At 47.0% G+C, this 27,971-nt stretch overlaps 1 protein-coding gene across 3 annotated transcripts; it reads left to right on the top strand.

Moving 5' to 3' along the window:
- The first annotated feature begins 3 nt into the window (after positions 1-3).
- On the top strand, positions 4-27,311 carry MRM2 (mitochondrial rRNA methyltransferase 2). Of its 3 annotated transcripts, none has more exons than XM_078664971.1 (3): positions 4-196; positions 23,504-23,785; positions 24,642-27,311. In XM_078664971.1, exons 2-3 carry the CDS (start codon positions 23,506-23,508, stop codon positions 25,082-25,084), a joined length of 723 nt encoding a protein of 240 aa, XP_078521097.1. In that variant the 5' UTR covers positions 4-196; positions 23,504-23,505; the 3' UTR covers positions 25,085-27,311. The 3 variants fall into 3 exon arrangements, with proteins under 3 accessions (XP_078521097.1, XP_078521096.1, XP_078521098.1); XM_078664970.1 differs by having other exon boundaries at positions 23,499-23,785; XM_078664972.1 differs by having other exon boundaries at positions 12-152; positions 23,499-23,785.
- Positions 27,312-27,971: the final 660 nt, after the last annotated feature.

Genomic DNA, 27,971 nt, shown 5'->3' with positions numbered 1-27,971 from the left:
GGGCCGGCCCTCCAGGCTGGGGCTGGCACTTCCTGGACGCTTGAGGAATTTGGCATGCTGTGGTCCGGGTAGCTGCCTGTTGTGGAGGGAAGTAACCGCACTGACTTGCGGGGGCTGAGCACACTCCACCTGTGGGTGAAACAAGACAGCAGGCGAGAAAATATAACCTGCAGGAGACTGCCTGGGCATGCGCCAGGTCAGTGTCGGCGATGGTGTCAGCGCTTACTAGAGGCTGTGCTGTGCCAGGGGCAATGTGTCAGTTTCGGGCAAGAGGTTCTTTAAGTAACCCTACTGTAGCCTTTGAGGCGCCAGGCTTTGTCAAGGAAAGTCGTTTATGACGCGGGGAAAATTATTTCTTTATGTGATTTTATACAGCGCTCTGATGTTCGGAGCCATCAGAGCGCATTAGACTAGAACAGGCACCATACCATACATAACACCAGAGGTACAAACTCACAGCTAGAGTAGGATTAGGGTGAACTGCTAATATGGAGATTCCGCGTAATGATTGTCAAAATTCAGGACAGAAGGCAGGTTTATGGGCACATCTAAGTAAGTCAAGGAAATATATTAAACTAAGTAAGTAAAGAGATGACCCATACACTTACAAGTCAAAGTAGGTTTATGTTTTTTGTTCATTTGTAACTGGAATTACGTAACGCATAAGACATTAACAAAAATATGTACACTAGGCAAAATCTCACAGTCCACTTAAAGTACAGTTGCCTCACGATTCTGCCATCTTACAATATACTCTGCTTAGCATCGTGGTCTTACAGCTGTACTTCTAGCTCATAGACAGTAGTAGTACCAAAAGTACAAGAAGAAGAGAAATATAAAGTTGTTAGAGCACAGGGTACTCCCACTCACAGAACAGTGCTCCATCACTCTGTGCACAGCAAACTCCAACCTGGGGCGCTCTCCACCATGCCCCTCAGAGCAGTGAACCACAACCTGTGGCAGAGTGCACCACACTCCCAAGCCACTGTGCAGCATTCGACACAGTGAAACACCTTCCATACTGCCAAGGTGTCTCCAGTTTTGGAGCACTAATTAAAGTAACACATTTGTGAACCACGACTGCTCTTTTATTGATACGACACTCGCAAGTGTAGAAATACAATTCTGTCTGTGCTCACTTTTCACTTTTGCAGAACCCTAAAGCATATCACGGATTTTACCTCCGAATCATATGTTTTAGTTGAAAATAATATACATGCCCAAAGGCCGCCTAACTAACTGCTGCACAGCTCTCCCATATCAATGAAGACTGTGCCATCTACACACCCAGGAGAAGTCGTCTTCATTATTAGTCATTAGCAGCATGATTTCTGTCAGAGAAAGGGACGATAATCCTACTTGGAGATAAGTTTCAACAGAGAGGCCAGGAACTTAAAAGGCATAGCGACAGAATGAGAGGCGTGCTATGGCGACACACTGCTTGTGGTACCCAAGGACAGGAACCTTTGGTATCACCAATCTACTGAATAAGTCAGAAAAGGCCGAGATCGGGTCCCATCATTGCCTTGTTGGTCAGTTGGCTCGTTCAAAGGACAAAAATTCAAAACAAGTTCAATGCATCCAGGAAACGAGCCCACCAGCTGTTATTCAATTCTCTTATTTTCTGTTGTGGTCTAGCAGGACATTTGCAGAGCACAGACGTCCACCCTTAAGGATCTTTTACAAAGAGTTGGTAATAGCCCTCTGGTCAATATAGCCAATTGGCACACCATAGATTAGTACCTAACAGACCTGCAGGTCTGATATCGTGATCTTTTAAGCGGATTCCAGTTTAGCTACCTTGATTAGTCTCCATGAGGGGCTCCGTGTGTTAAAAATAATAAGGTGATATACGGGGTGCTCAAAGCGTTTTAAACAATAACAAAATTTAACAAGCATTGGAAATGCAATAGGTCTCGCATTAGAAAAGTTGGAGTTATTGGTCTTGTAAATGACATATTTTATTTATTTGTTGGTTTTTAAAATTGCTAAATTGATGGCTTTGTCATTTACAATGCCAATAGTTATAACTTTCGCGAATGTGACACCTATAGCATTTGGAATGCAACATGTTTTGTATTTACGTGACTTAGATGGCAGCTCTGGTCGTTAGGCCACATCTCTAGAGAGCAGGAGAGTGCAGCAGGGGAGAGAAGCACAGCAATGCAATAGGTCTCGCATTAGGAAAGTTTGAGCTATTGGTATTGTAAAGGACACATTTTTTATTTATGTGCTTGTTTTGAAAATAGCGAAATTAATAGCTTTGTTATTTACAATGCCAATAGTTTTATCTTTCGCAAATGTGACACCTATTGTAACACAATATGTGTTGTGAGGGTGAGTGAGGGTGAGGGGTTGAGGGTGAGTGAGGGTGAGGGGTTGAGGGTGAGTGAGGGTGAGGGGTTGAGGGTGAGTGAGGGGTTGAGGGTGAGGGGTTGAGGGTGAGTGAGGGTGAGGGTGAGTGAGGGTGAGGGGTTGAGGGTGAGTGAGGGTGAGGGGTTGAGGGTGAGTGAGGGTGAGGGGTTGAGGGTGGGTGAGGGTGAGTGAGGGTGAGGGGTTGAGGGTGAGTGAGAGTGAGGGTGAGTGAGGGGTTGAGGGTGAGGGGTTGAGGGTGAGTGAGGGTGAGGTTGAGGGTGAGTGAGGGGTTGAGGGTGAGTGAGGGTGAGGGTGAGTGAGGTTGAGGGTGGGTGAGGGTGAGGGTGGGTGAGGGTGAGTGAGGGTGAGGGTGAGTGAGGGTGAGGGTGAGTGAGGGTGGGTGAGGGGTTGAGGGTGAGTGAGGGTGAGTGAGGGTGAGGGGTTGAGGGTGAGGGGGTGAGGGTGAGGGGTTGAGGGTGAGTGAGGGTGAGGGGTTGAGGGTGAGTGAGGGTGAGGGTGAGGGGTTGAGGGTGAGTGAGGGTGAGTGAGGGTGAGTGTGAGTGAGGGTGAGGGTGAGTGAGGGTGAGGGGTTGAGGGTGAGTGAGAGTGAGGGTGAGGGGTTGAGGGTGAGTGAGAGTGAGGGTGAGGGTGAGGGGTTGAGGGTGAGTGAGGGTGAGGGTGAGTGAGGGTGAGGGTGAGTGAGGGTGAGTGAGGGGTTGAGGGTGAGTGAGGGTGGGTGAGGGTGAGTGAGGGTGAGGGTGAGTGAGGGTGAGGGTGAGTGAGGGGGGGTGAGGGTGAGTGAGGGTAAGGGTGAGGGTGAGTGAGGGTGAGGGTGAGTGAGGGGTTGAGGGTGAGTGAGGGTGAGGGGTTGAGGGTGAGTGAGGGTGAGGGGTTGAGGGTGAGTGAGGGTGAGGGGTTGAGGGTGAGTGAGGGTGAGTGAGGGTGAGGGGTTGAGGGTGAGTGAGGGTGAGTGAGAGTGAGGGTGAGTGAGGGGTTGAGGGTGAGGGGTTGAGGGTGAGTGAGGGTGAGGGTGAGGGTGGGGGGTTGAGGGTGAGGGGTTGAGGGTGAGTGAGGGGTTGAGGGTGAGTGAGGGTGAGGGTGAGTGAGGGTGAGGGTGAATGAGGGTGGGTGAGTGAGGGTGAGGGGTTGAGGGTGAGTGAGGGTGAGGGTGAGTGAGGGTGAGGGGTTGAGGGTGAGTGAGGGTGAGGGGTTGAGGGTGAGTGAGGGTGAGGGGTTGAGGGTGAGTGAGGGTGAGGGGTTGAGGGTGAGTGAGGGTGAGGGGTTGAGGGTGAGTGAGAGTGAGGGTGAGTGAGGGGTTGAGGGTGAGGGGTTGAGGGTGAGTGAGGGTGAGGGTGAGTGAGGGTGAGGGGTTGAGGGTGAGTGAGAGTGAGGGTGAGTGAGGGGTTGAGGTTGAGGGTGAGTGAGGGTGAGGGGTTGAGGGTGAGTGAGGGTGAGGGGTTGAGGGTGAGTGAGGGTTGAGGGTGAGTGAGGGTGAGGGGTTGAGGGTGAGTGAGGGTGAGGGGTTGAGGGTGAGTGAGGGTGAGGGGTTGAGGGTGGGTGAGGGTGAGAGGGTGAGGGTGAGTGAGGTTGAGGGTGGGTGAGGGGTTGAGGGTGAGGGGTTGAGGGTGAGTGAGGGTGAGGGTGAGTGAGGGTGAGGGGTTGAGGGTGAGTGAGGGTGAGTGAGGGTGAGGGGTTGAGGGTGAGTGAGGGTGAGTGAGAGTGAGGGTGAGTGAGGGGTTGAGGGTGAGTGAGGGTGAGGGGTTGAGGGTGAGTGAGGGTGAGGGGTTGAGGGTGAGTGAGGGTGAGGGTGAGTGAGGGTGAGGGGTTGAGGGTGAGTGAGGGTGAGGGGTTGAGGGTGAGTGAGGGTGAGGGGTTGAGGGTGGGTGAGGGTGAGTGAGGGTGAGGGGTTGAGGGTGAGTGAGAGTGAGGGTGAGTGAGGGGTTGAGGGTGAGGGGTTGAGGGTGGGTGAGGTTGAGGGTGAGTGAGGGGTTGAGGGTGAGTGAGGGTGAGTGAGGGTGAGGGGTTGAGGGTGGGTGAGGGTGAGGGTGGGTGAGGGTGAGTGAGGGTGAGGGTGAGTGAGGGTGAGGGTGAGTGAGGGTGGGTGAGGGGTTGAGGGTGAGTGAGGGTGAGGGTGAGTGAGGGTGAGGGGTTGAGGGTGAGGGGTTGAGGGGTTGAGGGTGAGGGGTTGAGGGTGAGTGAGGGTGAGGGGTTGAGGGTGAGTGAGGGTGAGGGTGAGTGAGGGTGAGGGTGAGGGGTTGAGGGTGAGTGAGGGTGAGTGAGGGTGAGTGAGGGTGAGTGTGAGTGAGGGTGAGGGTGAGGGGTTGAGGGTGAGTGAGAGTGAGGGTGAGGGGTTGAGGGTGAGGGGTTGAGGGTGAGGGGTTGAGGGTGAGTGAGGGTGAGGGTGAGTGAGGGTGAGGGGTTGAGGGTGAGTGAGGGTGGGTGAGGGTGAGTGAGGGTGAGGGTGAGTGAGGGTGAGGGTGAGTGAGGGGGGGTGAGGGTGAGGGTGAGTGAGGGTAAGGGTGAGGGTGAGTGAGGGTGAGGGTGAGTGAGGGTGAGGGGTTGAGGGTGAGTGAGGGTGAGGGGTTGAGGGTGAGTGAGGGTGAGGGGTTGAGGGTGAGTGAGGGTGAGGGGTTGAGGGTGAGTGAGGGTGAGGGTGAGTGAGGGTGAGGGGTTGAGGGTGAGTGAGAGTGAGGGTGAGTGAGGGGTTGAGGGTGAGGGGTTGAGGGTGAGTGAGGGTGAGGGTGGGGGGTTGAGGGTGAGGGGTTGAGGGTGAGTGAGGGGTTGAGGGTGAGTGAGGGTGAGTGAGGGTGAGGGTGAATGAGGGTGAGTGAGGGTGAGTGAGGGTGAGGGGTTGAGGGTGAGTGAGGGTGAGGGTGAGTGAGGGTGAGGGGTTGAGGGTGAGTGAGGGTGAGGGGTTGAGGGTGAGTGAGGGTGAGGGGTTGAGGGTGAGTGAGGGGTTGAGGGTGAGTGAGGGTGAGGGGTTGAGGGTGAGTGAGAGTGAGGGTGAGTGAGGGGTTGAGGGTGAGGGGTTGAGGGTGAGTGAGGGTGAGGGTGAGTGAGGGTGAGTGAGGGTGAGGGGTTGAGGGTGAGTGAGAGTGAGGGTGAGTGAGGGGTTGAGGTTGAGGGTGAGGGTGAGTGAGGGTGAGGGGTTGAGGGTGAGTGAGGGTGAGGGTGAGGGGTTGAGGGTGAGTGAGGGTGAGGGGTTGAGGGTGAGTGAGGGTGAGGGGTTGAGGGTGAGTGAGGGTGAGGGTGGGTGAGGGTGAGAGGGTGAGGGTGAGTGAGGGTGAGGGGTTGAGGGTGAGTGAGGGTGAGGGGTTGAGGGTGAGGGGTTGAGGGTGAGGGTGAGGGTGAGTGAGGGTGAGGGGTTGAGGGTGAGTGAGGGTGAGGGGTTGAGGGTGAGTGAGGGTGAGTGAGAGTGAGGGTGAGTGAGGGGTTGAGGGTGAGTGAGGGTGAGGGGTTGAGGGTGAGTGAGGGTGAGGGGTTGAGGGTGAGTGAGGGTGAGTGAGGGTGAGGGGTTGAGGGTGAGTGAGGGTGAGGGTGAGTGAGGGTGAGGGTGAGTGAGGGTGAGGGAGGGTGAGGGTGAGTGAGGGTGAGGGGTTGAGGGTGAGTGAGAGTGAGGGTGAGGGGTTGAGGGTGAGGGGTTGAGGGTGAGTGAGGGTGAGGGGTTGAGGGTGAGTGAGGGTGAGGGGTTGAGGGTGAGTGAGGGTGAGGGTGAGGGTACATGCTTTTCACTTTCTTCAAAGGTTGTCCGTGCATCAAGGGTAGTTGACTGAACTTTAAGTATAATAATTGTACGTACTCTTCGGTGGCATTGAGCTCACACCCTCGAATGGTCTTCGGTAGTATTGTTTCCTGTAGAATTCTATTTCCTGCTTATAAAGCGCATGTCTCGGTCAGTATCAGCAAAGTGGTATGTGCATGTGAAAGTCGGAGAGTTGGAGAGTTGGAGGCGGTTAAGGAAATGCAGAACATTCTGCAAAAGTAATGGGAAACCATTTTTATCTTGAAACTGTTTTTAACCGACAGTCTTTTATTCCTAATCATAGATGAGTGGGAGTAATACAGGGACTGGAGCAGCAGCGCCTCAGTTTGGATTGGTGTGGCAGGCAGGAGAAAGTCAGGAGAGGGAGGAGAGGGAGGAGGGGGAACTGCTTGCGAAATGAAATTAAAAGCGGCCGGCCGGGAAATGCTCTCGGTAGCATTCGTTTGAAGTGTGAAGCAGGGGGCGGGAGCAGCCTTTGATGTGCGGATAATTAGGGGAGGAGCAGCCAGGAGATCCAAGCTGGGGAACAGATGGCTGGCGATTTGATGCTGTGCACGCGCATTTTAGGTCAATGCGCTTGCGCATTGACCTAAAAGCGCACGGGCACAGCACCAAATCGCCACAGTTAGTTAAGCTTTGTTTAAAGCCCTATAGTCTCGCTTCTCTCAATGCGCATGCGCATTGATAGGTCACGAGACCTAAAAAATGGTCCAGTACTAAGTAGGACTCCAGTAAGACATTCCTTTAGTCATAAGGTGCAGTCAGATAAGCTGCCTAAAATAGTAAAGATATGTGATAAAGCACTGGAATTCTTGACAGTGCCTTAGCTGTGTTTCTCTTGACAGCTTTGGCTCTAAATGGAGAGCATTGTCATGTGGGATCCCGGAAGGAACATTGTTTAACACCTATGTGCAACCATTACATATGAGCTAAGGAGTTATTTGGGAACACTTTTTCCGACCTATGTTGATGACACTCAAGGCTTAGTTTGACTACTGTCTGACTATGGCTGTCAAGTAAACTGAATGTTCTCAAAATTGTATCACATATAGCTTTTTAAGTGCATAACAATTTAGAAGTCAAAGCTGGAGCTATTATAGGGTTAAGCTTGACTGTAGTAACTTGCTATAAGTTGGGTCGTCTGATTCCTGAAATAGAATCAAGTGGTATGTATTATGACTAACACGCCAAGATCATGCACGTACCACCAAATTACCAAGACCTAAAATGGCTGCTGTTTAGGGCCAAGGTTTAGTTGATAGTATTGCCTGTGGCACACAAGATGATGTTTGCCGTGAGGTGGTTAAGATTCATCAATTACATTTTCTGTGTGTGAGATGGCCAAGACGAGAACCTGAATCAATTTTGTTTATGGCTAAATCATAGGTCTGCTGACATCACGTTCACTATCACGAGCAATAAATCCACCATTACGTTTTTGGATGTTGATGTTATCCAGACCAATGAACGATTGACAACGACTTTATTTTCAAACCTAGAGATCCAAATAATGCTCTACATTATACATCACCCACAGAGTCTTCGAGACAATTTGCCTTACTGGCAGTTCCTTAGAGTGAGGTGCAATTGACCTGAAAAAAGCCAATATTTTGTTCACACCAGTACATTGAAGAATAAACTGAAAGAACAAGGATATCCTAAGAAATTGTTAAAGATTTCAATGAAACGAGCTTTGTGGACCCCAAGAGAGACCTTATTGGGAAAAAGAGATAAACCTAGGACAGACAGCTTGTTTTGTGTTTCAACATTTTTCCCTAAGACAAACCAATTTAAAAGGGTTACCAGACAAAAATGGCATCTGACTGAGAAACTGGATGAATCCTTCATGAAACCACTGTTTACCCTAAAGAAAGAATGAACTATTGGTAGCCAACTCGTCGGAGCCTATACATCACGTTACCAAGTAAAAATTATTTGCGCCAATTTTGGAACATGACTCCACTGGAAGGACATTTCAAGTGTGGTACATGTTGCTACAAAACTATTGCAGGTTTGGTGTTTCAAAATAAAAATATGAAATGGTCGCATAAAACATTTACAAATTGTAAAACCAAAAAATTTAGTCTATGTGGTGATATGTCCGTGCAGATTAGTGTATATTGGCAATACTAATCATGAAATCCGCCACAGGATCACTCAGCACAAGTCTAGAATGCACCACTGGTTCAACATTGATTGACAAAAAACATTCTGAAGCAGATTTGAGCTGGACAGTATCAATGGTCATCAAATCTGACCCTCAGGAAGGAGATGTCAACTTAAAACTCAGCCAAAAAGAAACCTACTGTATTATGTGTTTCAAAACTACCTCTCATGCTCTTAATGAAATGGCTGAAGTTCAGCATTTGTTTCCTGTACATATGGTGCCTTAGATTAGCAACAACTTTACGGGATGAGGTGTGAAAAAAAATAGTATTTTCCATAGGGTTTTTATTCAATTGTCAGGTTCAGTTTTAAACTACATCTCCCACAGTGCCTGTAATTACTTCTCCTGGAAGTTGGAACTATAAGTGAATGCTTTGAGGCAGAGTGAATACGAAAGCAACGTGTGACCGACATTGAAGAGAAGCATGAGAGGGTGACTGAGCAACTTCCGGCTCCCGCCGAAGCTCTCAAATTTGTGATACAAGTAAGATTGAGGCTTAGGATTGTCAATGGGAGACTTACGCACAGAGGGTGCATTTGCGCTTGAGATCTCTAGATGTAAACAGGGGGGAACACTAACACGGTTCGAATAGTAAAAATGGTGGCTGTCTGCTGTTGTCAGATATGCATCATTGAAGTAATAGGCAACTGCATGGTGTATTTCGAATTATCTATTATATTGCTAATTTGCCCGTAGTATTGTGGGTTATTGTGGAGTGGTGCGGCTCACTGGTTAGAGGCGGCAGACCCGTAAGCAGAGAACGGCCCGGGACCAGGGTTCAATTCCCGACGCGGCAGGGTCGTGGACCAGGGTCAAAACGGACTCGATAATTCTCGCCTCGGTGCCTACTCTAACCAGGGAACACACTCGGCAACTCTGGGCATTAAGCTTGCCTCATCTCTACAACGGCCCCTCACAGAGATGGGTCCAAGGATGAGGACTTCCGTCTTGTCTTGTCTGAGTTCAGTTTCAAGCGGCTGTTCTTTATCCACTCGGCGACGTCTTTCATCCCTTCGTGGAGGCTGGTTCTGGCGGTGTCGGGGTCTCTGGTGAGGGAGAGGATCAGCTGGGTGTCGTCGGCGTAGGAGATGATGTTGAGGTTGTGTTGGCGTGCGATGTCTGCGAGAGGTCTCATGTAGACGTTGAAGAGGGTGGGGCTGAGTGATGATCCTTGCGGGACGCCGCAGATGACTTCGGTGGCCTTGGAGCGAAACGGGGGGAGGTGGACTCTGTGTTCTTCCGGCGAGGAACGAGATGATCCACTTCAATACCTTTTCTTGGCTGCCGGTGTTGCTGAGGCGTTGCACTAGGGTGCGGTGGCAGACAGTGTCGAACGCGGCGGAGAGGTCCAGGAGGATGAGTGCCGCTGTTTCCCCGTTGTCGAGAAGGGCTCGGATGTCGTCGGTGGCTGCGATGAGGGCGGTCTCGGTGCTGTGGTTGGCTCTGAAGCCGGATTGCGAGGGATCGAGGGATCCAGGGATCCATTAGTCTCGAGGAAGGCGGCAAGCTGTTTGTTGGCGATCTTCTCGATGACTTTGGCAGGAAAAGGGAGGAGCGAGATGGGGCGGAAGTTTTTGAGGTCGGTGGGGTCCGCTGTTGGTTTCTTCAGTAGGGCGCTGAGCTCGGCATGCTTCCAGCTCTCCGGGAACGTGGCGGTGTCGAAGGAGGTGTTGATGATGTCTCGGAGTTGGGGTGCGATGGTGGAGTCGGCCTTGTTGAAGACGTGGTGGGGGCAGGGGTCAGTCGGAGATCCGGAGTGGATGGTGTTCATCGTGCGGGCTGTGTCTTCGGTGGTCACTGCGGTCCAGGTGCCGAGGGTGGCAGTGGGGTGCGTTGGTTCGGCGGTTGGGTGCGAGGAAGGTGTGCCGAAGCTGTTGTGGATGTCGGCAATCTTGCGGTGGAAGAATGAGGCGAGGGAGTCGCAGAGATCTTGTATGGAGATATGATATTTATGACCGCCTGGATTAATTGCAAGTAGTGACAGAGCTATTGTGTCTTTTTGTTTTTATTGTTTATCGGTTCTGAGTCCTGAAGAGAACTCCTAAATAAAGCCACGGGTTCAAAACGTGTCGACAATAGTGCACTCTACAAGCCATTCAATGTGGTATTGCAATCAGGGAAATAACAACAAATTAGATTGATACATAAACCCTTGGTTACAAGAGCAGTGCATTGTTAGGTTGCCCGGCCCATTAATTTTGGAGTAGAAAAGTTAATAAAATTGATGTTAACTTTAGAGTACTCCTGTTTGGTCAATTATAATTCAGAACTGTGAGCTTTCACGTGTACTGTTACAACTTAATTGTATATTTATGTTTGTTCATTATTCTTTGTAACAGTTTTTGTGCACATATGTTGGGTGGTTTTTATGTACTTTGCATGTATGATTTGTTCGTAATAAGCTTCTGGGTATGATACATTTTAAAGTTATATGATTAAAAGAAAAAATAATATATATGATAATCACTATTATTAAATAGAGTGTTCATAAAAAAATTGTGTGTGTACAAATAGTCAGTCAGTATTGGCAATTTTGTGGTTGTTGAATTGTTGTTTGCAAAATCTCAGGCATGCCTGAAATGTAGGCAAATTCCTTTACAGTAACTGTGATCTGATCAACGTATACGTTCTTACAGGTTCTTTTAGGCAAAAACATTATGGACCAATACGTTTCTTATACCAGGAGTCCTCCTTGTGGCACAGCCTTACTGTAAAGTAGAACGTTGCGTCACCAGTCATTAAGGAAAGTTAAAAACCTGTCTCTTTTAGACTTTCTTCCTGTTTTTGTTGGTATTTTTGTGCACAAATGGCAATTGCTGAGTATCGTGCACCATAGACATGTGAAGTACCCAATTTTTATAACCCCCAGAGGATTATACTTACAATTACCAAATACCATTCTTCAATAATCAGTCGATTGGCAGTGTAGAAAGTTCAAGCGTTTATTAAACAAATAATACTCTGCCAGAGGAGCTCCCAACGACCTCACACCCCGAGGACCGCAGAGAGACTGCTGGCACATTGTCAGATCTACACATATATACTATCACAATTTGCAACCGTTACCTAAGATGAAAAAGTACAAGTTGGTACAGGAGGTGGCAGAGGATATGCCCATATATGGCACACAAAGCGTCTATCTGAGCTCAGTATAGCAAGGTCACGCTGGTCGACTCTCTTCTGGTGGTTTCGGTGAGAGTCCGCACAGCGCTTGCAAGAATGTGCTTATCTGGCCGGCCCCCTCCTATAACCTTGACGGGGCCCAAAAGCAGAAGCAGCTGCTCGCTACATGTGTCTAGCTATTTCTCATGAGAACGGGGGAGATGCGAAAATGCAGGGCCAAGGAGGTTTTTACAATCAGTGCTATGGGTTGCCTAAACAAAAATGGTGCCGGTCCTGTTGACCGACGCTACCCTATTTACAAGGAGAGCGGAGGAAAATGAATATAAAAGGGATGACAGAAAATAACGAAAAGGGTGTCTTATGCCATGGGGCGTTCTCAGCATGTTAATTAGTTGCATCGCGCTGAACACTGACGGAGAAATTACAATCTATTTCCTCGTGCGAGGCCTAATCTAATTCTAGTTCCTCAAACCCTACTTTTAGCGTGATGAAGCTAATAACAGAGGTCACTAATCTTCAAAAAGATCTTCGTCCATTCTCATAAGTTCACGGACCTCCTGCTGGAGCATCTGGGCTTTGGTGGGGGTTGCTGAAGGGGTGACTGCAGCTGTTAATCTAGAAGCACAATATGAACAGCACGCAGGACCGCACTGCAGACAGAGACAGCAGACAAAAAGGATACCTGCCGCTCCCCCCAAAATCAGTAATATCTTCCAACCCCAAGTACCCAGGAGACCCCAGAACCACCCGGACAGGGACCAAGACCCATTATCTTCATGCATCTCTGCTGCTATGCGATGGAGCTTCTGGATGGCCAAATGAACAGTAGGGGCGGAGACTGGAATGTAAACACAGTAAGAGCTGCCGATCACCCGGCATGCTCCGCCTCGATCGACCAAGATAACGTCTAAAACTATACGGTTCTGAAGCGCCACGAGTCTGGTCGCCTGAAGCTCAACCGTTAGATTGGCCATGATATCAGTGGTGATGTTAATCACATTTTCTACTATTCTAGACAACCGTCTTATTTCTCTGCTGTTAAAGATCGGTCCCCAGAATGGGACCAAGCCTTTACTGAAGTCTGTGAACTGCTCCAGGGAGGTGTCGGTCTGATCAACTTCAGTGGCTATGAGCTGCCTACGTGGTCTATTGGGCACTGCTCTCGTTGAGTGCAACTGGTGTGTTCTATGATAATCAGACGGTGCTATATATACAGGCGGGTACAGGAAGGCCATATAACAGTGCCCGGCCCAACCTCGGGGTAACCAAGTGTAAGCATTTTCCCCACATACGAAATACATGTTGGGTGGCGTCAACAGAGGCGGACTGCTAAGTATATTCATCTGATAGGTATAATTACAGACGCTGTCACCAACTTGTACATGTCCCATTCCCTGCACACAGAAATCGGAGGAAGTATTCAGAATAGGAATGGGTACAATGCGGTCACTTGTAACATTTTGATCAACAAAAAGCTGGAAATATTGGGTGGAATTAAATTGATTAAAATCATAGAGTTCATCCTTCAACCAAGTACTATTCCGGACCTCCATATACCTGTTCATACACGCCGGAGGATCTAAAGATCCCCGTATCCCATTGCCTTGTGGATCAAATCCCTGATGTGCCCTAATGTACGCTAAAATCATATTATAGTCTTTTTCAGTGTAAACAAACTGTTTGTAATTTTCTATATAATGGTTGTACATGGCGGAAAACAGTTTGAACCAAGCTTCACAACTCCCTAAATAGGAGAGAGGCAGCGAGAGGAACAGATCATGATTGTGTACAGCAGAAGGCCACAAACCCAGCAGTCAGTGGTGTTGGTGGTGCTGTGCGTTTGGTGCAGCATTTCTACAAATACATTTTTCGCATAAGTCTGACGAGGTCGTTCTTTGTGGGGTGCTAAAGTATACATAAAATGCTCAGGGGGGCAACAGTCGACATCATCATTGATTGCATTGGGTGTTTATATTCTAAGTATATAAAAAAAAAACATAAAGATGGCTAAAATTACTGCAACTGTAACTACAAAATCTATTTTCACACGCATGGTCCAACTGGAAAACATTGGTTCGTAAAAAGGCAAATACCTAGGAGCAAAAGGTAATTCTTTCTCAAGTACAAGTCGACCAAAAGGGTACATTCCTAGCTAAAAGTCCAAAGTAACTAAGTGGGGCCAAAACAACCTTCCTGCCAGAGGGTGCTTCTCCCTGTGTCCTTCAAAGCCTCACAGGCAGGCTTGTAATCCGAGTACACATCCAACGACGTCCCACGATACAGATCTTCTGAAAGGATTTTGCTCAAACAACCTGGCCAGTGACAAGAACAGAGTCTTTCTTTCTGAACAGAGCACAATATCAATGTTCCAGCTCTCAACTAGTTCAGTCCAGTGTCTGGCTCAGTACCCCAGAGTAGAAACTAGCAAACCCTACTTTTATCCAAGTCTTTTCTTATCTCCTAACAGTGTCATCTGAGGTACTGTGATGTTTTCTCGGCCGCAGGTTGTAATGGACATGACCGGGCACTTCCTGATCAGGGAATAACAAAGGGGAAGGTGTAATACCTTCGTCAGAACTGCTGCCAACCAAATCAACATGGACAGGGCCAGGGGCAATTGCAGATTCTCCAGGGACTGCCCCGTCCGGCCCTATCTCTCCTTGAGCTCCGATTTCACGAGCGTCGGAAAATGGTACAAACGCAACAGCTCTCTCGCCTTCCTGTGTCAGGATTCCTTCAGGATGTCGCTGGTCATAAGGAAGTGGAAGAGGAACTCTTTTCAGATGTAACACATGGATCCAGTGTCGTTTCCCATTCACTTTCACTTTCACTGCCGTCCGCGTAGCCAGCAATATCTGATGTGGCTCAGACCATCTCGGAGCCAAGCTGGAGTCTCGATCGTATTTCTTGACCAACACCCACTGGCCGGGTTCCAGGCGATGTCCGGGGCCCTCTGGCAGGGGTTGCAGTACAGATGCTACCTGCTGGTGAATAGAACGAAGGTCTTTAGTCAAAGTATACAGGTAATCGATCAACATAGGGTATTCAACATCAGTAAATGATCTCGGCCTAGGCACACCCCACACACTAGCGGGTCGCCCAAAGACTATCTCGTAAGGAGATAAGCCAGAGCGTGAATGGGGGGTGACCCGCAGGGACATAAGAGCTAATGGGAGGGTGTCAGGCCATTTTAAACCAGTGCTCTCTTGAATTTTTGCCATCTTCAACTTCAATATCCCATTATATTTTTCAACCAGCCCTGCTGACTGGGGGTGTCTGGCTGCATGGAATTTCTGTATTATCTGGAGCCCATTGCATATACTCTGCACAAGGGCCCCATGGAAATGCCCGCCGTTATCGGACCAGATCAAGCGGGGCAATCCGAAGCGTGGGATGAACTCTTTTATAAGCGCCTTTGCGGTGGCTAGGGCGGTATTTTCTTTCGTAGGGTACGCCTCAAACCATTTGCTGAAGGCGCATACCACCACTAGTACGTACTTTAAGTTATTGACGCGCTCCATATGGATGTAGTCCATCTGGAGCACCTCAAATGGCAATGTCGGGGGGGCAAAGTTCCCACTCAGAACTGGTTCTCCTTTCCCCGGGTTATGTTGCAAACAAACCATGCAATATTGGACCAGACGTACAGCTGTTCTTTGTATATTGGGGTTATTCCAAACGGGATCCAACAAGGCACAAATGTCTTTATCTCCTACATGAGCTGGTCCGTGGGCCATAGTGACCACAGCCTGTACCATTGCATTGGGCAGCATCCATCTCTGTTTGTCTGTCAAATCCACCCAACAGTTATTCTCATCCAATCGTCCTACTTCCTGTTCCCACCTGTCTAACTCCGCTGTGGTTGCTTCTTTCTGAATTTCTTGTACACTTTCAATAGTATTATTAAACAAATCGGACTCCCCTACCCATCTGGCAGAGGAGCTTACATACATAGAGGACACCATTGACTGGGCTGTTTGTTTAGCTACCTGGTCTGCAAACGCATTGCCCTCTCCCACTTCATCCACCACTGTTTTATGTGCACTACATTTTACGATTGCTACTTTCTTGGGGAGAGTCAATGCTTCAAGCAATCGTAATACCAAGGGTCCATTCTGTATCTTTTGACCATGTGAGGTGAGAAACCCCCGCTCCCTCCATAACCTCCCGAAACTATGGGCCACGCCGAAGGCGTATTGGCTGTCCGTAAATATGTTGACCTCTAATCCCTCACTTAGCTCACAGGCCCGTAGTAAAGCCATCAACTCAGCAGCTTGAGCTGATCGATGGGGTATTCGGAATGTCTCAACTACTGTTTTTAGAGTGGTAATTGCATATGCAGCTGTCGTTGTGCCATCTGCTAATTTAACTGCTTCAGCGCTACCGCGTTTACCTGCTGTGCGCTGAAAAAGTAATAAATGGCTTGTTTGTGACAAAGCCAGCTCGTCATGAGCGCAGGGCAGGTAACGCCCATGACGAGCTGGCTTTGTCATTAGCGTCGAAGTGGTTAAAACAAGAACCGTCCACATACAATTCCCCTTGGGGTTCAGATATGGGAAAGCTGTGAGATCGATTCTTCCCTTCGTTTCCTCTTCTGTCCTGAAGATACAATCGTGGACATCATTCACCTGTTCCTCCGAAGGGAGAGGTAGCAGTGTAGCCGGATTTAATGTGGCACAACGCTTAATGGTCACATGTGGGGCAAACAAAGTCAATTCATAACCCGTGAGGCGCGCGCTTGTCAGATGCTGTGTTTTTGTTTTATTTAATAATGCATCCACAGCATGCGGCACCATCACGGTCAAATTAGAATTTAGAACAAGCCCTTCTGATTGCCTGATGGCCGCCGCCACAGCCGCTGTGGCCCTCGGGCAACTGGGAAGTGCTCTAGCCACATTATCTAATGTGGCTGAAAAATAAGCACACAGTCTTTGCTTACCACCAAAACCTTGTGTCAACACTGAAAGTGAGCAGCCGTCGACCTCGTGCACATATAGTACAAAAGGTTTACGGTAGTCAGGAGTTCCAAGGACAGGAGCAGAACACAGAGCAGATTTCAGAGCAGCAAAGGCAGACTGACATTCATCAGTCCAAGGGAGGGGTTCATGCACATCTTTAGTGGTTAAGTGTAGCAGAGGTTTAGCAAGAAGGGAAAAATTAGGTATCCATTGACGACAATAAGAGGTAATGCCAAGAAAAGCACGGACTTCACGCTGAGTACAAGGCACAGGCATGTTAGAGATGGTAGTAATTCGTTCAGGTGATAAACGCCTACCCTCCTTCGATAGTAAGTGGCCTAGGTAGGTCACTTCCTGTCGACAATATTGGAACTTGGACAAGGAAACTTTATTACCTCTGTCCGCCAGATGGTGTAGTAATTTAACTGTGGCATCTTTACAACCCTCTTCAATGTCAGACGCGATCAATAAATCATCAACGTATTGCAAGAGCACGCTACCATCAGGCAAGGACAGGTCATCCAAGACCGTCTTAAGGGCTTGGCTATAGATGCTGGGGCTTTCGGTATAACCTTGAGGAGCGCGACAAAATCTGAAACTACGGCCAGATAATGAGAATCCGAAGATCTGTCTGCTATCCGGATCAATAGGAATGCTAAAGAAAGCGTTCTTCAAATCGATCACGGAGAAATACTTAGCAGTGGGAGGTATCATAGTAAGGATGGTAGTGATGTCAGACACTACTGGAAATTGGGGCACCACTAACTTGTTAACTTCCCTTAAATCAATCACGAAACAATATACATCAACATTCTTAGATGTCCCTGTCTCAGGAGCCTTTTTCAAAATAGGCAGAATAGGGCTATTGCAAATGTTTGAAGCCGTTTCTTCCACCACCCCTTTATCAATTAAATCCTGTATTGTGGACAGCAATGCTCGCTCTCCCGCTGGGGAGATCTTATACTGGGGTATGCGAGGTAATCTAGCACCGGGTTTCAACGTAATCCGGACAGGAGGGATATCTAGCTTCCCGACATCCGCATCTCCTGTTGCCCATAAACTGGGCGATATGTCCGCAAATTCAGGTGGCAATGGGTCATTTTTAGCAAAACATTGTCTTGTACTTACATGGGGATTTTGAATAGTCAAATAAACACCATCGGGAGAGCAATGTATTTTAGCATTCAATCTTTTCAACATATCCAAACCCAAAAGATTCTCCCCGCAACTGGATGTTAAAAGGAACCGAGAGTCCATAGTGAACGGGCCAATCGTGAAAGGGAGAGGCTGAGAGATGGGGCTGTTTACAGGAACTCCTGAAAATCCCACTGAAACATTATTTTTCCCTGACAGAGCGGCCCCTGGGACCAACGAGCGAGCAACTGAACTATTCATTGCTCCTGTGTCAATCAAGAACTTATCAGTGGTCCCCATCAATTCCTCTGTTACATGGGATCCCTGCTGATTGACCGGTATCGACACTTGGCCCCCACTCTGTCCTTGGCTGTCCTATACATCTCCGAATTTATCCTGCTCCTCGGTACCATAATCTTCATTGTAGTACTGCCTACCTATGCCTCGTGTTTTATCGAAATGATTTCGCTCGTGTTCTTCCTGCGCAGTTCCTTCCCTGTGCATATCACTGCGGTCTGAGCCGCCTCGTCCTCTACCCCTTCCTCGGACAGCTCCGTTCTGTGCTAACAGCCACGGACACTGATCTTTCCAATGGCCTTCCTCTCTACAATACGCGCACTGATTGGGTCCCCATCGGGAGGGCTGACCTCCTCCTCCCCCTCTGGAGACCGGCCCGCTGGAGCCGGGCCCTCTGGCGCCCCTCCCTGTGCCTCGACCCCTCATAACCTGCTGCAACAATACTCGAGTTTTGAGATCCTTAGTCTTCTTTTCATCTTTATCCTTACTCTCATTTTCCCTATGTTCGTAATACATAGCCATGCTTAGTATGATAGAGGGGGAGGACGTAGTCCAGGTGCTTTCGGCAGCTTGCAGTCGGGTCGAAATCTCAGGGATAAGATTGGTCACAAATCTATTCACAAATAATCGTATTCCACCCTCGCTAGCGAGGTCCGGACCACTAAAATCGATGAATGTTCCCTCGAATCTGGTAAATAAATCGGAGACACTTTCATCTTTCTTTTGCCTACAAGCAGTCAGTTTATCACAATCCACCTTTCGTGGAGGGATCAAGGTGTGCATATAAGCTATAATTTTTGCTGGTAAGGCAATTATTTCAGCCTTCGGCTTATCTCCCGGCTTACGGTCTTTATCCAACACCTTAAGCTCATCCCAGGAACTCCCCAACTCGGCCGCGTGGGGAGTATCATGGACCTGCCGCCATATATCTACGGGAACCAATAATCCGAAAAACAACTCAATATCTGCTAGAGTCATGACAGCGGAAGATGCTGCCTCTGTTAATTCTTTATAGTAGGCAGTGGGATTCTTACGGGGGTCGGGAAGTTGTGCTTTTAAAGCCAACACTTCACTTCTTTTCCATGGTGTGTACACCCATTGTTCTTGAAACCTGGCTTCTACTCGGTCTCGTGTTATTGCATTCTGATCATCGCGCAGTTCAGGAATTTCGGGATGATAAATGGGATGTACCTCCCTCATGGGGTGCTGGGAACCTAATTCAGGGAACCGTGATAAAAGTCTACCGCGATAACCCACTAGAGTGTCAACATTCTTATAAACTTCTTCCGGGCTTAACTCAAATCTATGGGCACGGTCCTTAATGTCGTACAGAATTTGTGGGGCTAATCCTCTCTCCCCAAAACACTGTTCCCAGATTTCAATAAGGAATCGGGACATGTGTTGCAAGGCAGTCTGTTGCATCACCGGTTCAAAGTCTTTCATGGTACTCCATATGTCGGTTAAGGTGTGTATGTCTTTGTACATCCATCTAACTGCTTGGTCCGCTATTGCTTCCTTTTCTCCGTAGCCTACAGACCCTCTTGTAAATAACCGCCTAATATGCGAGCCCTCCGGATCCCCAATCGGAGCCTGACCCCTGCACTCAGGTGTCGCGCTGGCTGACTGGGAAGTTCCCACAGGGCTAGGCATGGTTAATATTGTTGGGGAGACACCCGCCGCCCCCAAGGGGTGGCGTGAGTCTGGGATCAGGGTGGCTAAGTTCCTAGCAGAGGAAGCAACAGTGCCAGGCACATCGGTTGGAGCTCGGAGCGGAGTTCCCTCTTGAGCCGACGCCACAGGGGCCGTGGGCGCCGGGAGAGGCACCGCTGGATATATTCGCTGCGGCGCATATGGCGGAGGGGGGCGAACATCCAACAGATCCTCTATCTTATCCTCAGCTTCCTTACGGACAACATAGCTCTTATCTACCTCCAACCGAAATTGCCTATCTAGGTACTCGATGTTCTGCTCGGTCTGGTTTTTGTCATGCTCAATGGCTTTCTGAGTAATGGTCTGTCCTTGCTTCATTTTTACTAATTTCTCGGCCCTCACTCTTCTGCGGGTGGCCTCTTTCTGCCATGTCCTCAGCGTATCGAACATGGACTGTCTGCTGCGTTTTGCGAACAGACGTTCCTGTAAATATTTGATCTTTTTCTCATCGAAGGACCCGGTTAATGGCCACTGCAGCTCTACATTATCCTTGGTGTACTTGTGCCATAAACGATTAAACACCAAGGGGCCAATCCCGTGCTTACAGTATAAATCATGGCTGGGAGTACCTTCCGGAGGGGCTGGCTGACTCTCATCTAATCTAGTACTATCTTGGCTCGTACAGCCAAAACATAGTTTACTGAAACACGGCATTGTTTTACTACTGTTCTAATGGTAGCTGTAGAAGGAAAAAGGCAAGTTATTATTTACAATACTCTCGCACATACACGGCCATGTTCAACTATTCATTCAATCACTCATTCATACTCTAAGAATCATATGACCATCCTGAATACAATTAAACGAACACAGAACATAGACGGAAATACAGACAAAACAAACCAATATGAACCAAATGCTAGCCCAAATCAAAAGACAGAGCCCGTCGACTCTCGTCTGTTGAGAACCGGTATGTTTCAAAGTCCAAAGAATCCAAAGATCAAAACAGCCTCACCATAGGGGCTGCCTAGAGATTGTCGCACAGGTTTTCCACAACCACAGACCGACCTACCGACCATCCAACGGCCTCCTTGGATCACCTCCCGGACTATGCTGGCTTAGCCCGCTTTTTCAAGCACCGCTCCAGATCTGTCCAAGTGCTACCCAAGTCTGACCATCAGCATTTCAGAGGGCGGTCCGGCCAGGTGTGAACGTTTCACAATTCACACTTAGGCATGTTAGTCATATCTCTATCAAATACAAAATAGAGGCGTCCGCCCCTGCAGTCTCACTACTGCTCCGTCAGACCCCCTTCCAAAATACCGCGATCTCCGTGGTCTATGACCACCCAATTCCAAAACCAAATGCAGAAGGATATCCAACATGGAACGAGACAAAACACTCACCTGGTGCACTCAGGTCCGATTGCAAATTTCTCTACTGCCAATCGATCTGTTCTTCCGATTTTCACCCGTAGGACTCCGGCGTGGGGCCACTAGCAGCCAAGGTTCTTCCCGATCGGAAAAGCGGAACAACCCTTTTTCTTTGGTCAGTCCACCCCCCCCCCCGACCGAGAATACCCCTCGTAATGTCCCGTTATTTTCCAGATACGGAGGGACGACCCCAACGCGGAGTCCCGGCGGAGTCGCCAACTGAAGTACCCAATTTTTATAACCCCCAGAGGATTATACTTACAATTATCAAATACCATTCATCAATAATCAGTCGATTGGCAGTGTAGAAAGTTCAAGCGTTTATTAAACAAATAATACTCTGCCAGAGGAGCTCCCAACGACCTCACACCCCGAGGACCGCAGAGAGACTGCTGGCACATTGTCAGATCTACACATATATACTATCACAATTTGCAACCGTTACCTAAGATGGAAAAGTACAAGTTGGTACAGGAGGTGGCAGAGGATATGCCCATATATGGCACACAAAGCGTCTATCTGAGCTCAGTATAGCAAGGTCACGCTGGTCGACTCCCTTCTGGTGGTTTCGGTGAGAGTCCGCACAGCGCTTGCAAGAATGTGCTTATCTGGCCGGCCCCCTCCTATAACCTTGACGAGGCCCAAAAGCAGAAGCAGCTGCTCGCTACATGTGTCTAGCTATTTCTCATGAGAACGGGGAGATGCGAAAATGCAGGGCCAAGGAGGTTTTTACAATCAGTGCTATGGGTTGCCTAAACAAAAATGGCACCGGTCCTGTTGACTGACGCCGCCCTATTTACAAGGAGAGCGGAGGAAAATGAATATACAAGGAGAGCGGAGGAAAATGAATATAAAAGGGATGACAGAATATAACGAAAAGGGTGTCTTATGCCATAGGGGCGTTCTCAGCATGTTAATTAGTTGCATCGCGCTGAACACTGACGGAGAAATTTCAATCTATTTCCTCGTGCGAGGCCTAATCTAATTCTAGTTCCTCACATGCCTATGGAATTGAATGTAATAAAATCTTTCCTGAAAATGAAGATTGAGTAAGTGTGTGTCCTTCTCCCCATACCATGACACCCACATTAAGAAAACTAGTCTAGCCCAAAAAGATAAATGACTTCCTGGTTGTAATGTAAAAACATTGAGAACAACCTTATGAAATGAATGTACAATTGCTAGAAAACTGGCTAACTTAGTGAGTCATAGATAGCTACGTGGACCAACTAGCAATTTATTGCATATTGATATGTTTAAAAAAAGGTATACATTTAAAAGAAAATGAAGTAGGGATTTTAGACAGTGTTCCACAAACAACACGGAAACATATTTCGTAAGAGAGTCCTCAAATAAATTGATTGCTGCTTCATTTCAAAGCGTAGTTAGATAACATCAGTCAATGGCCATGTTAAAATTTTCCCTTGAGAATTTGGTATTGCAGTGGGAACTAAAGGTATCCGTGCATGCATACTCAAACAGGCAACGTCAAAAGGGGCAGGACCCACCACAAAGATGAATATTATTGGCTTTATGGCACCTCACAAAGATGCATGAGGGTCTAAAGTTATAAGTGAACTAGAAATTGTTATTGGGGGCTTTATCAAATGCATCTGATGAGTAGGTTTCTTATTGGGGTGCATAAATGGGTGCCCTCCTAATGCAGCAATCTAAACGTTCAAGGCCCAACCTGGCTAACATCTTGTGTAAATCAAGATCCACCTCACAAATGTTACAGGTCAGAAAAAGGGGATTCCATATACATTTTGCATCCACTGTCTTTACAAAAACTACACAAGAATGATTGCATATTTTTTAAACCTGACTAGATGTTCATGTTTTTACTCATAAGGCATTGGTAATTTTAGCGCACTATCCATGGCAGTTATAACTTGATTAGTTCCATTTTAATTATGTAAGATGCATAATGGATAACAATGTAATATCACCTTGTGTTGTCATCGAGGGATTCTGGTGATAAACACCTAGAGTCTCAAGATGGCAATACTGGATCCTGTAAAATATTTTTTATATTATATTTTTATTTTATCGATAGGTGTCTTGAAAATCTGTTTTCTTCAAAGTACAGCTAACCATGTGTACTGATTAGAATAAGATATTTAGGTTTTATTTACCTTTCATGAATACATTGTTGGTAATTGTGAAGGCCATTTGATTTGTATGATGGCTGTGGCTGCAGCGCTTACCCTTATAATTATGACTTTATTGCATATGCCACATAATTAATTACATCCTTTGCATATTTCACAAAAGTTGTTTCGAGCTTAAACAGATGAACATATTACTGCCATAAAATATGCCATATAATTTCAATAAAATTGTGTCACAATTTATTCATCAATACTGCATAATGCCAGTGCCCCGAACATGGTAACGCTCTGCAGAGTGGTTTGGGGGCTGTCTTTATGATGACACTGAAATATGGATAACATTTTCGCGGTTTCCTGTAAACAATGGGTGTTTATACCACTGCAGTTAGTGCAAGCACCAAAACATATAATACAAATGTTCCTTTGCCATAATACTGTTTACTTGTCCTACTTTCATTCATATATCCATAATGTCTAATTAATAGTGTAATTGTTTTCTTTTCTTAGTGCAGTAATGGCAAAGGCACTGAATCACTGGCGAATGTTGCACACAACAGCGAAATGTGGAAAAGCAAAGACGGGAGCAGAACATCGTTGGGTAGCTAGACAACTAAAAGACCCATTTGTGAAAGAGGCACATGCACAGAACTATCGCTGCCGTAGTGCCTTTAAACTTTTGGAAATAGACAAGAAGCATCAGATTTTGTACCCGGGACACATTGTCGTGGACTGTGGCGCTGCCCCTGGTGCATGGAGTCAGGTGGCCGTCCAGAGGGTAAACTCAGCTGGACTGGGTAAGTATATGCATTTAACTAGGCATGTGTTAAATGTAGAGTGGGGATAAGTATGAGGTGAATCCTGATTCTCCTTAGAGTGGGTCAGTGTAGGGAACAGAGTCATTTTGATGTTTATTATGAACTGCTTGATTGTGTACTTCAACTTTATCAGATATACTACTTTATCTGTACTTCAATAGAAGGAAGGCACGACACCAAGACCTGCCTGTACATTGAACACCACCCCATCGACATGGTTATTTGTCAGCATGCCATTTTTATAAAATGAATATTGTCTTTGTTTTTAATAAATATACATACATGCTTAAAAAAAGTATATTTAACATTTTATCAAAAAGTTGCTATACATGCTAAACACGTTTAACCTTTTTCCATCCGTGCAAATATATTTAGTTTTTAATTATTTTGCTAGAACCTAAGGGATTTATTTTTCATTTGTAACAATGGTTAGCGCTAGTGCTAATTTGAGGGTTGGTATTATGGAAAGACTTAGGGCTAGTGAAACATTTATGGTTAGCCTAGGCTTATGCTTAGGTGTAGAGTTATTTTTACTTGTCATTGTCAGGGTCAATAAAGATTTTAAAGCAAATGGTCAATACAGCTGTGAATTTCACTCTATACATAGTTTGTTGATACAGTGGCTTTCAAGGATGCCTGATGTGATATTGGTTTATCACTTCGTGCCTGCGATGGTCAGTACACTTCTTAGAAGTTACAGAGGCTGTTTTGTCTGTAGATGCTCATAAAATAAATGTTGTATTTGCAAAACTTTGTCCCAACCCTAACCCACAGTAATTTTACTCAATCCAGTGTTGTACCTGTAAAATCAATAAATCCATGTTGTTTCTTGCAGACTCTAATGCTAGTGTTGGCTTTGTGGTTGGCGTGGATCTACAACGTATTACCCCACTGGATGGAGCATTCTTTCTGTCAAATGCTGACCTCACCGATCCAGCCATCCAGGACAAAATTAAAGACATCCTTCCAGGGGGAATGGCAGATGTCATCTTGAGTGATATGGCACCTAATGCTACAGGGATTCGAGACCTAGACCATCAAAAGATTGTTGGAATGTGTCTGACCCTTGTAGATCTTGCACAGAGCATCCTGCGTCCTGGTGGTACATTACTCTGCAAGTTGTGGGATGGCAGTGAAAGCACTATCCTCAGAAATAAACTTGTTCAGTGCTTCAGTAGTGTGAGGACACTGAAACCTCAAGCCAGCAGAAAAGAGTCTGCGGAAACATTCTACCTGGCAACATTTTACCAAGAACAGAAAGGACCCCTGGAACATTGAATGGTCCATGCTATTTAATTGCAAAAGTGGAGAAATGGCTTTGTGTCATTTTCTTAAATTCTATGCATATAATTAAGGTGACAAATTACCAATTGGAGGTGACAGCCAACCCCCAAAAGGATATAAAGGTTTTCACCATTATTTTAGTGGATATTTCCTGGAAGTTCCGTCTGCACAATTGTATTATTGTCTTTAAAAAAAGCATATGAATGTAGTTACTTAGGACCCCATTATGATGTCAGCGGAAAGTCATCCGACAGCTCATTGGAGTCTTTCCGCCCAATATCATAAGTTTCCGTCCGGCCGCTGCTTTACAATACAGGCGGTCAGAGGGAAATTATCCTCTGCTTCCGACGGGCAGAATAGTAATCCCAAATTGACAGCGGAGCCAGCCTTGGCTCCACCGTTGGGATTACGATGTCTGTTTCTGCCTGCCTTTTCATAGCGGTCCGCCCACCATGAAAAGGCAGATGGAAAGTGACTTTGGTGGCCCCTAACAGTGCCTCTTCCCCCCATGTCCTCCGCTATGGTGCCTGCCACATAGTGTATGGATGTTTTGAAAGTGTATTTTTTCTATTGTGGCACAAGCCGCAATTGAAAACATACACTTTACGACCACTGTGAAGGCGGTCGCATCGTAATGATGGCAGCGGGACCGCCGACTGCTTGTCGGGCTGTCCCATTTACGCTAGTGTCATCCGACCAACATCATAATTAGGCCCTTAGTGATGTTTGTTTTTTAAATGTTTTATTTTGCACAAGTACTTTAGCCAGGTGCATAGGAGGGAAGGTTCATATTTCTAGATACCATGTTGCTGATAAAGGGACCTCCCTTTATCCTGTCTGATTTTACCTGTGAGTGAGGGTGAGCAGGGGATGCGTAGGAAAGAGTATAAAGAAATGCGCTCACCAGTATAAACCTGTTTCCCCAATAAATTGTCCACATACTGACTGCCTCCATGATGTCACAATCTTTTGCAGGATTTACACCCATCGTAAAAAAATGTTTTTGCCCAGAAACCGGTCCCAGGAGGCTTGTTTCCAGTCCAGAGAGGACCTGGCCTGGCAGTTTGGGCTGGACTGTTCCCATGGGGAACAGAGTCAAGACTTATTTGCATATGGCTGGGTCTGAACTGGAATGGCATGGGGAGCATAACAACGATGGTTTTAGGCCCAGATCTCTCTACTTGGGTGAATGTTTGATATTGTACAGCATTCTGTCCATCAATTGTTCTTTTTGTATTTGACACACCGAGTGGGACGGGTATGCCCAGATGTGGGTCCAGTGCTCTCCATGCCCCTGGAGTTAAGCTAGCCTGGCTGATATGGGGCGATGCCCCGAAACCGGTCCCAGGGTGCTTATTTCCAGTCCAGGGAGGACCTGGCCTGGCAGTTCGATTTGGACCGTTCCGATGGGGAACAGAGTCGAGACTGATTTGCATATGCCTGGGTCTGAACTGGAATGGCATGAGGAGCAAGAAAACTATGGATTTAGGCCCAGCTCTCTGTACTGGGGTGCATGTTTGACAGTGTGCAGCATTCTTACCATCAATTGTTCTTTTTGAATTAAACTTAGGCAATTTTTAAAAGTCCCCTGGAATGTGGAGGAAAGGCACGAGTCATAAAGTTACTTGTAGTTTTAATGTTATCATCATGTTCACCTTTAAATGGAAATAAGATTTAGACATGGGCACCTAGACACACCTTCTATATCAATTCCCATGGTTTCTGGACTCACCACCTTTCCCTGTGGGCAAAGCAAGAAATCTGCGAGCCATGTTTGAAAAAGTATGTTCATTCTTCGTACTTTTGTTCCAGAAATTATTTTAATACTCTCATTGTAAAAATAAATGTGGCCCTAACATACATGTTATTTGAAGCAGGTGCAGTAATACATTCAGATTCAAACACGTACTGCTACAGTGCAAAGTTCAAATCATAAACCCATAATAAAGGTGAGATGGATCTTAATCATCACTCAGACCCTTGATCTTCACCGTCACTCGCTCTGAATTTACTTAAATCTATGTTGCTCTAACTAATGCACATGAAAGAAGAGCATGACATGAGACATGTAGGCATATGCAGAGAGTAAAGTGCTGTTCATTACCCTTACTAAAGGTGGGGTAGTATGACCCACTTGAGACATTTCATCTTGTGAGTCATAGTCTTTACCGGCAATGACCAATGGTAATATATAGTACATTAAACTATGTGTTTCAGCATCTATACTTTGTATGTGTTTCTATATTAAACCACTGACATTCACTAGTTCTAGTTATCTCTAGTAACTATAACTTGTGCCCGAAGATAACTATAACTCACGCCCCCACCATGCATAGTCTTGTCATCAATTATTTCCTTTCAAATGTTGCAGTGATGTTATCATTGATGTTATAGAGCATATCATGAGTGATGTAATGTGTGGAGTAATTAGCTGTGGAGGGCAGGGTGTGTGTTTTAGTTCCCTTAAGACATAAGTGATAGTTTTCTGAGAACGTTGGCTGCATGCAGCAGTGGATTAGCAGCCAACAAACAAACCATGCGTGGTGTGGGGATGATATCAGAACATGGAGGAGAAGTGGACACGTCCCCCTCCCCGTCTTATTTTATTTGGCTCCAGTGGATGACATTCCCGGTACCCATTTGTGGCTCTGGGAGGGTGGGCTGCTTGCCCCACCTCCCCTTAAATTAGCATTTGGCTCTGGAGGTTAGAATTCTCATGGGCCTCGATAGCTTGGAGAAGGAGGCCCACCTAATGCCCCCACTGCAATAAATTATATCAGTAAAGACCCCTGGCCCTCCCTGGGGTCACATTTCTTGTAATAAAAATGCGGATGGGCGTTTTGTTTTTAAAAGGCATGATTCTGCAGGAGTCCAGCAGGAT

This window comes from Lissotriton helveticus, chromosome 10 (genome assembly GCF_964261635.1).
Source record: "Lissotriton helveticus chromosome 10, aLisHel1.1, whole genome shotgun sequence".
NCBI classification, from domain to species: domain Eukaryota; kingdom Metazoa; phylum Chordata; class Amphibia; order Caudata; family Salamandridae; genus Lissotriton; species Lissotriton helveticus.
This window is presented reverse-complemented; position numbering and strand designations above follow the sequence as displayed.

What these genes read in the sequence shown, in the direction of transcription:
- MRM2 (XM_078664971.1), top strand. Translation starts at nt 23,506, where the DNA reads ATGGCAAAGGCACTGAATCACTGGCGAATGTTGCACACAACAGCGAAA. An exon ending in GGTAAACTCAGCTGGACTGG is followed by an intron (nt 23,786 to 24,641) that starts GTAAGTATATGC and finishes TGTTTCTTGCAG; the next exon opens with ACTCTAATGCTAGTGTTGGC.